This window comes from Ceratina calcarata, unplaced genomic scaffold (assembly GCF_001652005.2).
Source record: "Ceratina calcarata isolate Rehan_Ccalc_2016 unplaced genomic scaffold, ASM165200v1 scaffold588.2, whole genome shotgun sequence".
Lineage (NCBI taxonomy): Eukaryota > Metazoa > Arthropoda > Insecta > Hymenoptera > Apidae > Ceratina > Ceratina calcarata.
This window is the reverse complement of record NW_017177107.1, coordinates 311,508-324,034: the sequence shown is the minus strand read 5'-3', so window position 1 is coordinate 324,034 and position 12,527 is coordinate 311,508. Positions and strand designations below refer to the sequence as shown.

The window sequence follows — 12,527 nt, the reverse complement described above, 5'->3', positions numbered from 1 at the left end:
TTTCTTTTTTTGTACACCCTAATTGTAAAATAAAATAATCGCACAGAGTTTTGTATTCTGTGACGTCAAGTTGAAATTTTGGAAAGTAGATTAAATTATTTATAAGAATGATTCTTTCGAATTCACAGTACGGAATGATGACATCACAATTTTGTCACGTTGTGAGATTACTAACATAGCTCGTTTTCTCCAAAAAAAAATATTAGGGAAGAAAGTCTCTTTTAAAATTGCCAGATGCCATTCTTAAAATATAAATTGTAAGAATTACGTGGTATTTTCTTTCTTTAACGTCAATGTTCACGAGATAAAACTTCGAAGACCTGGATATTAACACCGAGAGTAGATCGATGTCTCACAGACGCGACATACTGCGTCCGCGTAGTCGTGATGTTTTCGAGACACCAGAACTACCGTGGTGCACCTGATACGCAACATCTTGAGATTGAAGAAACAAAGGCACGCAAATGTAAGTGCACATACATATGTCGGGATTCACTTCGACGGAATCCCAAATATATTGATCGCTTTGCCGAAACATGGATCAAATTAGAGTTCTCTCTCTGTTCAGTTTCAGACAGGATGCGGTAATTCGGTGATTCAGTCTCCTTCCCTTCATTGTCAGTGTCCTCTATGAAAACATTTAATACATCGTGTCTCATAACTACGAATCGCATCAAATGTTATTAGCTCCTTTGTACGTGCATTATTGAAATTCTGTTATATTTCAGATTGATTTACGTAAAATTTAAAATATGTATATGTTAGAAGAGTCAGTGCATGAATATCGACAACTTTGCCTTCGAGAGGCTTAAATTCGATTGTTTTCACCGGAGAGGAAGAAGAGAAGCCGGAGACACTTTAATGAAATAATCGTAGGAGACAAGAAACCGGAATGTTCAACCTCGTTGAATTCTATTCTGCCTCACCATCTTTTACCCTATACTGCTTTCCCAACCCATATCCGGATATCGTTATATATATATACACATATAGTATATAACCATCGGTATAATTGGAAGAGTTAGAAGATTCTGCTCCCCTAACACGCACCAACACTAAGTACATACAATCTTTCACAAGCATATACTGGTACCTCGACTCTGTTGCTATCACACCGTCCCCTCTTTCTCGCTTTCAACGGATCTCGGATAAATGACTTCGGTCTCTTTTTCGATAAAAGCTCACCCCTTGCCACCGTTTCCGGTACACTCATCACCGAAGACATCCATTAGCGAAGAGAACACGAAATGCCGATTTTTGTTCGTTCGACTAAGTACAAGTTATACGAATCGATGGCACAATAGAAAAAGAGTTCATTACAAATTGAAAGAGTGGATCAATCTCGGAAGTTCTTGGGACATGATCGCGTGGGCGACGGATAATGTGAAATGTTTTCTACAAGAATTTCCTGGACGTACATATATAGAATCTATCTACTTTTATCGAAAAATTTTCTTGTTACACATGATGATAAATAATACATTCTTCTCCAAAGAAATTTTACTTCATTCTGATTCTTTCTCTTTAATTCCATTTCCTATGTTAATTGCTTCCTTTGAGCACGACGTATGTACAACGTGGAGAAGTCAACTAAAAATATCACGGATACTAATATTTTTCTCCAGATATTATTACCTACCAAGCGATAAATATTATTTCCGGTGCGATAAATCACGGCTTACCATTTATCTTATCGAGTGCCGAATTGAAGTGCGTAGGAATCGTCGCTGCATAGAGAATCCTGTTTTCAATTGAAGTAACCCGACACGACGCGATTCACCGTGCACGTAACACCGGAAGCCACCGGATGTCCGCGGATCACTTGACCGGAAACTGAAAGTTCGCGCATCGGCGTAATCGAGGCGGCCGTTTTGTCGTCCTTCTTGGAAAGTGCTCGTGAGCTCCGTTCTCATCTAAGAGTGGGCACGGTTCGATGGAAACCCGGAGATAAAAAAGAGAAGAATAAACGACGAAAACAATTTCGAGAAATTGCTTTAAAGAAAAATAACGAAGGGCGGCCAGAAATCTTCTCTCTTTTCTGGCAATGTTTAATTTTGCCGACTTCATATCGCATAAAATAATAATATTTTATTATTTCCCACGAAACTTATTTTAGTTTTAACCGTGCATATATATTTTAATTTATTAATGAAAATTTTGCGATAAAATAAAATAAGGGCAAGATTGCTGTGTTATATGTTGTTGTTCGATTTAATAAGTCATATTACAATATCTGTTACGACTGCGATTTGCAAGTTGAAAATTGAATGAATAAATGAAGATAGCGTAGCGACACAGGCGTCCACAACGCTTTTGGTATTTACTCATTGTTCCTTTAAGCACACTATATACAGAAATGAGCGCGTATGAAAAACGTGCGTTTCGCAAAGCTATACGTTCGCGAGTCTCGTGTCGCGACAAATCGTCACGATCACTCGCGACATTATACATCAGTCAGTCATTCATGAATTGGCTCGAATTGCTCGCCCGTTTATTTATACCGGCTGATAAATCGCTACGCGGCACACAGCCCAGTGTGCGCGCCTCCCGATACCGGGTTATGACGTATTCCAGTAAAAGTAGGTGTATCAGTTTTGTAAAACGATACTAAACCACCAGGCCCCCCTAAGAATAGTAACCAGGAAACGGATCTGTCCATTCAATACACCGTTACACCCCGCTTCCTCGCTCTTTGCGTCTACAACTCCCGTTCTCTCGTCACGGTTTCTTTTTTATGTCCTATCTTTTGCGGCAAATGTTTCTACATCACTTCATCGTTTGCGGATTTCCTTCCTTCTCTTTATTCTGCATGCATTTGCGATATTCGACACGCAGTCAATGGATATCAACCGACAATGACTCGATAACGGTTCATCCTGACAATTTACACGGTTCGACGCTCCGATAACGAGTATAAATGGAATTCCGATTACGCCGGAAGTAACTTTGTGCAAATACAACGGTAACTGTTCTTCCATATTTGGAATGAAATCAACCGTGTACGTTTACCGACCAAATCTGCCAATATCTGGGACAGGAAATACAAAGCCTGCATCATCTTTTTCCGGTTCGTTCTCGAAACAAAGACAGACGTCGTTCAACATTGTTGTTGACAGTATTTTAAGTAAGAATTAAACATTGGTATACATATATGCATTGAAAAATAAACGTTGAATTACTACAAAAAAATATAAAATTCACAAAATGACTTTTCACGATTCAAAGTCATGCGAAAGAATGGTCCGTACTGACGTACACACTCGCACGTGAAAAATATCGCTTCCGGTGCCGGTGGAATAAGTACAGCCTCAGTTGCACACGAGCCGACAAATCCCGGTTTTTGGTTGCACTGACACTAATGTCAATATCACCGAACGCAGACCTGTTTTTAGGTTAGGTGTGCGCACGTGCGAACCGCGCATTTATTATTCGTTTTTACACACGTCAGAAGCCAAAAACACGCGCGGTCAGACAGGTGTCCTATTTATATAAACTCCTGTCCGGAAAACAGACGAACGGAAAGGAGAGAGAGGGCGAAAAAAAGCAACATGCTTGTAAAACATTACTCACCTGATCCCGAAGCTTTCCTTCCAAAACTCGGCCGCGTCCGCTTTCGTGATGCGAAACTTGTGTCCAGCAAAAACTCCGTTTGGAAAAATGGCTTTCAATTCGGACAGCATGTGACTGAACACGAGGCTAAGCTTGGTCAGATTTCTACGATAATGAGACGTCTCGTCGAACATCTTCTCCTTGCCCTCTTTGAACAACTTGATAGCCTGTTTGCACTTTCTCATTAGGTTGTTGATAAACACACAAAAGTGCTCATTGCTGTGTAACACCTGCATCCTGTCCTCGTATTTACTGTATATCAGTCTTAATCGTTGATACGTGTCCGGGAGTATATCCAGGATGAACGGCGGCGAATTTTTTAAGTTCATCCGTTGATGTTGACACAGCTTGACCACTTTGTCCATAAGCTTCCAGGTCTTATCCAGCATTCGCTTGTCGGTCGAAAGTTTCGGCAGTGTCATAGGGTCAGCAAAGCGACCGTGAAGCTTCTGGAAGATCGAACCTATGTGCACAGCTCGTGTACGACTGCTATGTCCTCCCGACGACATCTTGACGTGTGCGTGCATATCCCACAGCACCGGGATTTCTTGGTGCTTGTTCCCTGATCCGAGTCTCGCACACTTCTATTCCGCACTTCACTTTTCGACAAAACCAACCAACACTTCGCCTTAGGTTAACCTGCCCTGCACTCGTGACAATGTTACGCTATACCGCATTTCCATCAACGAGACGCGTCCACTAACTCGACGAGCTTCTCACGAAGTCGCGGCCACGAGATATACCATAACGTTGCACGATACCACATCCTAGTCTTGCTACTCCGTACTGACCGTACTGACAACAGAGGATACCTGAAGATACCCACAGGCCACAACCGCTCACAACGAATCGACACTGACACGATCAAGCGTGCCCAGAGCGTGCTTGTGAGCCTGTGGCTCATCGTTAATTGTGTTTCAATTCGCGTCCGTGTGACGCTCTGTGGCGGTGCTGTAGCGCGCTCTATTCAAATTTAAGCTCATTTTTTACGTTCATCTTCATTTTGATTTTGATTTTTGTTATATTTACCACCAAGGAGATTATCGTATATACATTGTATTATTCAAATTAATACAAGCTTAACGTTTAATGTTCATAATGTTTCTCGAAAGAATGGAATGAATACACGGACTGCTAAACAAAAAAGACGTATATTTCTGTTTGTTTTTATAATACAATGGTTTTAATATTATACGTAAAGTATAGACTCTTTTTCCTAATGTAACAAGTAAATTAAACATACATACAAAAGAAGGCGACAAAACTAAATTAAATTACGAAGATTTGTATTAATTAATTGTAAAATCACAAATTATTACATACGCTTGTAACTCTAAGATATACATATATACATATAGTATATATATATTCTGTATATATATATATGACTATAAAATTCTGTGTCTGTGAATCTTAACATCCACGAAATAGCATCTTATATCATTGACTGATGTTATCTTATATCAATGATTGATAAAGGGCAGCGATAACTGTTTGAACATTGTAAGTTGTATCTGTGCATTGTTTTCTAGTATCTTATCGTTTAAAATACACCATCGCGAAATACATTATTCTCTTTGCCTTTGTCGCGCTTCGATTAATTAACTATATATATTAAGTAACTTCGTTTGGCAAGTTCGAAAGTTTTAACTATGCTCTAGTGAGTCAAAGCAATTTCTTATACTATTTTTTGTTTTGCAATTTATTTTGACTATTAGTAATCAAGACTTGATATTGATTCTACTGTTTGTATTTCTTGTTACTATTTGAAATATCTAATCGATTCATTACGATCAAAGTGATGTCACCGGCTCACCATATAATTACTTAATCGTAACAAAAGAAAGCTTGCCATCAAGAACCAACTTCCCGGAATCGACGCCAGTACGTAATATCTTTCATCTGGAACATTAAAGATGTATTCGCGTTATAATTTTCTCGGAATACTATTATTCCATTCCTTTGAAAGGCAATAGCGTGCATCAAGGTAACAATATAAAGGTCACTAAATCACAAGTTACCACATATTTGAATACTTATAATAACAAAATAAAGTGTTTATACGTTTATTTATAGTTCTGGAATAAAGATCAAACAAAAGGTGCCATCAAACAAGTAATAGAATAATAGAACTCAAGCTAATTATTATTCTATTAAAAATCTCTTATTTCAAGCACGTATCGATTATTTATCAAATAAGTTTACAATATTACGTAAATGCAATTATAATAACGAGTAAATATAAAAATAAACGAATAAACGCTTGATGATTTGAATGTGTCCAATATCTCGAATACTATTTGTACCAGACTTATTAAATTACCTGTCATTTGTTCAGATCTTTTTGCTTCCGCCCAACCCAAACTTCTCTCAACAGCCATTTTCCACTTTTTATACCTAGCATCTCTCTCTGCAAGGAACGTTTCGCATACAATAGAATCTTAATGAATAACTCAGTTTAAATATGCCTTACCTTCTGTCGTTGTTGTTGGCAAAAATGTATCGAATGGTACCGTCTCTACTTCTTCACCTTCTAATTGCCAAACATTTATACCATCCGCGTGACCCGCAGCCATCGCAACGCCTAAGGCCGTGATGTCCGGCATAACTGATCTAACTGTTTGCGTACATGAATATTAATATGCATGTCTAATTTGTTTTGAAAAACTCACTTAATATTTGATAAAATATACTTACATACTGGCGTGCCGCAAAGATCGGCTTGCAACTGCATGAGGACATTATTGGTTGACATTATCCCATCCGCATTAAACTTGGTCAATGGGTAACCACAGTCTTTATTCATAGCTTCTAGAATATCTCTCGTTTGAAAACAAACAGCTTCTAACGACGCTCGTACTATATGTTGCTTCGTTGTGTACGCAGTAAGACCACAAATAACTCTGTAAGAATATGTTTAAATATTAAGAATATACATACATATACATTGACGTGTTCTATGTATGTACATATAAGAAACTTGCCCTCTTGCATCTTTTCTCCAATATGGAGCATACAATCCTGTGAAAGCTGGCACGAAATACACGTCGCCAGTACTGAAAACGGTTTCTGCCAATTTTTCACTCTCATGAACGTCACTTATAAGCTTCAGATTATCTCGTAACCATTTAATTGCAGCACCCGCTACCGCAACCGAACCCTCCAGCGCATAAACTGCTGGACTCTTTGGACCCAATTGATATGCCACTGTTGTGACTAATCCGTGAGCAGAATCCACCCGCTGCGCAGTTAATACAGATAAAACATAAACTTGAATAATTCCTTTTCCCATGATACGTACCGTTGTCCCTGTATTACACAGCAAGAAGCATCCACTCCTATATGTATTTTTTGCTTGTCCCTTTTTCAAACAATTCTGTCCGACTAACGCAGATTGCTGATTACCTAAAATCTGAAAATGAAAACAGTCATTTAGTCAATGTACGTTATCTTCCTCTTTTAAGAACACTTATTTAAATGTGTAACTTACAGCGGATATAGGGATACCCTTTAACGGTCCAATTACGATCTTTCCATAAACTTCTGAACTACTCTTGATCTCTGGCAGCATTTCCATAGAAATGTCGAAATATCTGCACAATGCAGGATCCCACGACAATGTCTCTAGATTCATTAGCATGGTCCTGGACGCATTCGTTACATCTGTGATATATAATCCGCCGTCTTTGCCTCCTGTTAAGTTCTGTAACCACATCTCAATAAATCTTCAGGATGTTGAATGTTCATTTTTAGTTATTTCTCTCGCTGTGAGGCACAACAATTGTTTTGCATATTCTAAAAAAGTTTTAAAATAGACTTATAACCGCTATCAACGTACCCAGACGATCCAAGTATCCACCGTGCCCACTTTGCAACGCTTGTCCCGTATTGCTCTTTTCACCACGGGTACATTATCCTTTAACCAACGAATCTTGAGCGCCGCGAAATATGGGCTCACCGGTAACCCGCATATCGGTTTAATATGATTCTTATTTTGATCCGGAAATTTGGCTACTACCTGATCAACGAGTAAGTTCGTTCGTATATCGGACCACACTGGAAAAGAAAGAAAATGAGAATCCTGAAAGCTTTAACTCGGATCTGGATTGATCTAATCGTATTATCTCTGAAACGAACCTATCGCGTTGTATAATGGTTCACCCGTCGTTGCATCCCATGCAATGGTTGTTTCTCTTTGATTTGTGATACCAATTGTTATTATGTCCTGAACATCTATTTTTGAGACAACAGCCTTGATGCAAGCCTTCACCGCGAACAGGATTTCCTTCGGATCCTGTTCCACCCATCCCTCCTGTGGACTTAATTGTTCCACATCGATTTGATGTGACGCTACTTCGGCTACGTGTTGCGCGCTGAACACCTGCAATAGAGAATTCAATTTGAGATTTGCCTCCAATTATCTGGGACAATTATGCAGTACCATTACAATCTCATTATACCGTTAATGGTTTTATAATATGCAATAACAGGTGAAAATTAATTTGAAGGAGAAAAAGAAAACTGAATTAACGGACAACTGTAATTATGACTTATGATGATTCATGACTTGATGATAATTATTTATGACTTACTGCAAAACGAACGTTTCGCGTACTAATGTCAATTACTCCGATAAGAACACTTGGTTTCTTCGACGTGCCGGGCATGTCTGGAAAATAAATATCATCTTTTAACTTCTTAGTTTAATTCCGTAATTTTACTCCTAACGCATACGAAACGTACTGAGCTCTATATCTTTATCGCTAGATCGTTCGTAATCAAAGACATTATTAAGAATTGTTTGCATAATGTACTAACGTTCAATTGTTAAGTATCGTAAATTTTTTGAACGACTCCGCACCTTGATTTGATCGATCTTACAATTAGTTAAATCTAAGTATTAGACAGATGTCAGAACACATAGACCACGAGAATCTTCGTTAAAGTTAAAAGTAATTTGTTGATAAAGCTGTGAAGCTGATATTTTAAGAAATTTAAAAACACGCGTTTAAACATTATCAGAGCTCTTTGATCCCCAATTTCTGAAAGCTATCCGTTGATCACTTATCGCTTGTTATCGCTTGTTGTCGAATCTAATTTTACCAAAACATATTCGGAGATAAGGATTGTTTTTCCTACTGACCTGAAATAAAGTTTAGAAAAGATCCAAGACGTAAGTCAGACGCTTCTCAACAAATGATACGGTTTAACTTCTACTATTCAACAAATCATAGAATGATTAAGTTAACTAAAATAAAGATCGATTTGAAAACAGTGTATTTCTTAATCGGTTTCACCAAAGTGATACTTTCACTCGTATCACAACACTTTTAATTCAATTCACCTCAATCCCCACTTCTTCATAAATTTAATGAAGTTGTAAGAAGGAAAGATTCAACGATTCTGCACGAATTTCCACATCGTACGCAAGATGCGGGAATAAGTCGATAAGAGTCGATATAATGAGATCCTCTTTTTATAGGGTCGAGATCAACGTCAGCGGGATAAACGCGATTCGTAGAAACCGGAGGTTTGCTGTCTCCATAGTTTTCTCCTTATCATCCGTTGCTGGCAACATTTGAGATCTGAGAATGAGGATCACTGAAGCATCGAAAGGTCATGAATGACTTGAAATGAATCACTGCCCGATGCTGCAAATTGAATGGAAACTATTTTTGATAAAAATAAAGAAATTTGAAAAATCTTTTCTTATCAACAAATTTATTTTATTCTCATTTCATTACTATAAACTTGTATCAAGTATGAAAAAGAAATAGTGTTATAAACGGGAAGCAGATCAAACTATCCTTTTATAACGATGTCAGATATTTCTAGAAACAATCCGTTTTGCGTAATAATATTTCAAATAAACAAACCATTCTTTAAGTAATTATCAGTCTCATTCGAAAATGCAATGCACATCAATAAACGATAGTCTACGAAAGGCAAGATTATTGCCGTTCAATTGATGCATGGAACATTCTTGATAAAATTATCTTGCATCAAATATTAACACGAAAACATAGTTTTGCTTCCGACTTGTGGAAAGAAATAAGGAGAAAATGACCGAACACTGGCGTCAGGAATATTAACGATATTTATATTTAATCAGATTCCGAATCGTCGCGAGAATCGACCAGCTTCTTTTCCATCCAAAGCTGTACTGTACGAAACGTTTCCGAAACACAGCAAGTCTCGAGACGTTTATCCAGTATTATTATTAGACGTTGCCGTCGTTATCGGGTCGCTCGTTTTCGTTACAATGTTGTTTCCACTTCCGAGCTGGCATTTACCATGTTCGTACGATGCCCGTCGCCTATCGCCTTCTTACCATATTAATTTACACTGTACGCTGTTACAGATACATTGTAAGAGCCTACAGACTTGCGTAAAAGTTGATTACGATAAGCGATTACGTAGGAATTATGCAACCGTCGGCTTGCAAAAAAGTGTAGAGTCGAATTACAGATGCGATAAATACAACTACGTTATGTAATCAGGGTTGCAGACAAATAATTAAATCTTTAATTCAATTGAACACCAATTAGCAATTAACGATTGATTCCCAATTCGGATTTGACTAATTAACGAGTAGAATTATTCAATTAGCTTGATTGGAAGAAATTGGAATTAACATTATTTCTGCCAAGCGGTGTCAAAAGACACCTTTCGAAATTTTCGCCTAAAATTATTATCATTAGTTTAATCGTTTTTCCTCGATTTAATTCATTAATTTAACAACCAATATAGGAAAAGTCATAAAATTTAATTGAGGAGAAAGTATTAAACTAATAATAATAATGTCCCTGTAGAAATAGTGTTAACGATCGAATTTTAATTCTAAATTAAAGAATACTCCAGTTGTCGATTGAGATTTAGGGAAATTTAATCATTAATTGTTAAAAAATCTGGAACTCTATATGTATAATTCTCCAGTTAAAACGTGAACTGACAGCAGGTTTTTATTTTACAAAACTTTTTCATACATAACAGATGTACTGAAAGCGTTTTTCAAATCGTCACGTTTGTTGTAAGAGAATCAATTTAATATAGCTCTTATGTAAATGCGATGATCCTGAAAATGTTGATATGATCAGTATAAAAACGGATGCAATTGTACACATAGATGTTAACAAGAAGAAGACGCAATCGTAAATAGATAATTTTACTTAAACTCGTCTGACCTTTATCTGGTTTTCTTAATGCACTCGTAAAATTAGCTATCAAGACTTTCTCCATATATCATGGAATTGAATATAGCTCCAAAATACGTATTTATTGAACAAAAATCGTTCTTCTTATTCATTATTCAAGAGAGAAATAATTGAAGTAAAAAAGCGTCAATGCAAGAAGTATATGTAATAAGTAGAAGTGGGACAACGTCGTGCCGAATCGGTGAAAGTATTGGGTAGCCCCACTATTTCACAAGCTGTTCCAATTTACAGCCCGGTGCAGTACGCTGCACCGGTAAGGGCGGTGAGTCCAGATGCACGTGCCAGACGGCACGCGATGCGCATACACATGTGATTTGTGCTGCTTTTCGCCGCGGAATGCATTGCGATGACGTCGTGTGACGTATGACGAGAACACGCCGGATTGGCCGATCCGAGAGGCTCGTTCTGCACTTACCGTGGCGAATGCGGCACTATCGAGCGATAGCATTTACACATCGAACAAAAGTCTTCTCCCCGAAGTATCTATGTATGTAGCTGTTGCATAACGCTAGCGCGCACATGTGCAGTATTTCCGTTTCACTCTCCTGCTTTTTCCTGCTAACCGGGCAGATTCTGACCGAGTTCAGATCATCGATTTTGCACTTAAGTAATTCGCTACAGAAAATGAATGAGGGCCCCGAGGAAAACTGGAATCGATTCGTTCGACCTAGGTCAACGTCAGAGAACATTTTTGTACTTTTCAATCTGGATTACATTATTCTGTTTTAACGAGGTCACAATTATTTTAAAAGAATTATTTATTACATTGGTAAAAGTTACAACTATCGTTGGATTTTCTTTAATTTATAAATATATATAGGAACATCTACATATGAATGCGTTTGTTTGTATAGATGTTACAAAAAAAGATAGGATTCATTCTTAGAACGTATTTGAAAAAAAAAATGTTCCGGTCTATGAGAGCCTTCAAATAACCGGTTTGATTACGTTCACCCTTACAATGAATCTGAAGGTGTGTATCCACACGATCGCACAGTATTTTTCACATTGGTTGGCAACGGAACCAAGTATGAAGCGCGAAGATGTAATCTCGTGATTGTTTTACACGATACATCATGCACCAACTAGTTGTACGTAGCGTTGAACTTTAAATTGCAATTCTATCATTTAGCAATAGCAATACCTAGAATTATGAATATGCGAACATCGGCGAAATCGGATCGTATGACTCATGTTGTATAACAAAAGGTATACGATAAGAGTTCCAAAGTCGAGGGAACCATCCTCTGCATCAGGAATTAATAAGTAAGCAACGAATGTGTGAATAACGCCTACTATGCAAAAATGGCAAATTGGCAAGATAAGTAGGAGGGATGTTGCAAATTTTCAGGTGGGAGCTAGCAAACTATCTGTTATTTCTTATATAATTCGATTGTAAAATCATATTCGGATATCTTATCGTTTTGTCGAGAGCCTTATCTGATAATTCGTAATCCGTATGGTATTAAGTATAATTAAACGAAATCTATATCTTTAGAAGTAGTTAATACTGAAAAACAAGTGACTTATCAGCTGGCTGTATGTATAGAGACGTTTAAGGATGTATTGGCTATACAGTCAATCCCAAAAGTTTATACACTTTAGAAACGCATTTTTTAAAAAGAAATCAGACGTCGGAAGAACATTGGTAATAATAAACAACAAAAAAAAATTTTCGATTTTTCCGAGATTTTTCCAAGGGGT

At 37.5% G+C, this 12,527-nt stretch overlaps 2 protein-coding genes across 3 annotated transcripts in view; both read right to left on the bottom strand.

Annotated features, from left to right (window-relative positions):
- Positions 1-4,508, bottom strand: part of Cbl (E3 ubiquitin-protein ligase CBL) — a 17,770-nt gene extending 13,262 nt beyond the window's left edge. The window contains exon 1 of the mRNA XM_018032697.2: positions 3,571-4,508. Coding sequence (XP_017888186.1) covers positions 3,571-4,136 — 566 coding nt within the window. The 5' untranslated portion in view covers positions 4,137-4,508. The remainder of the gene's footprint in view (positions 1-3,570) is intronic.
- A 316-nt stretch (positions 4,509-4,824) lies between these two features.
- The window catches only part of LOC108629842 (Glycerol kinase 2), a 13,381-nt gene continuing 5,678 nt past the window's right edge, over positions 4,825-12,527 (bottom strand). Inside the window, exons 1-11 of one of the 2 annotated variants that reach the window (XM_026817612.1) lie at positions 8,753-10,276; positions 8,202-8,278; positions 7,747-7,990; positions 7,448-7,665; positions 7,100-7,312; positions 6,911-7,021; positions 6,594-6,850; positions 6,307-6,512; positions 6,083-6,226; positions 5,933-6,019; positions 4,828-5,511 (exon numbers count right to left, since the gene is read on the bottom strand). In XM_026817612.1, coding sequence (XP_026673413.1) covers positions 5,414-5,511; positions 5,933-6,019; positions 6,083-6,226; positions 6,307-6,512; positions 6,594-6,850; positions 6,911-7,021; positions 7,100-7,312; positions 7,448-7,665; positions 7,747-7,990; positions 8,202-8,276 — 1,653 coding nt within the window. In that variant the 5' untranslated portion in view covers positions 8,277-8,278; positions 8,753-10,276 and the 3' untranslated portion in view covers positions 4,828-5,413. Of the gene's footprint in view, positions 5,512-5,932; positions 6,020-6,082; positions 6,227-6,306; positions 6,513-6,593; positions 6,851-6,910; positions 7,022-7,099; positions 7,313-7,447; positions 7,666-7,746; positions 7,991-8,201; positions 8,279-8,752; positions 10,277-12,527 lie in introns of those variants that run through there. The other variant, XM_026817611.1, reaches the window with a different exon arrangement.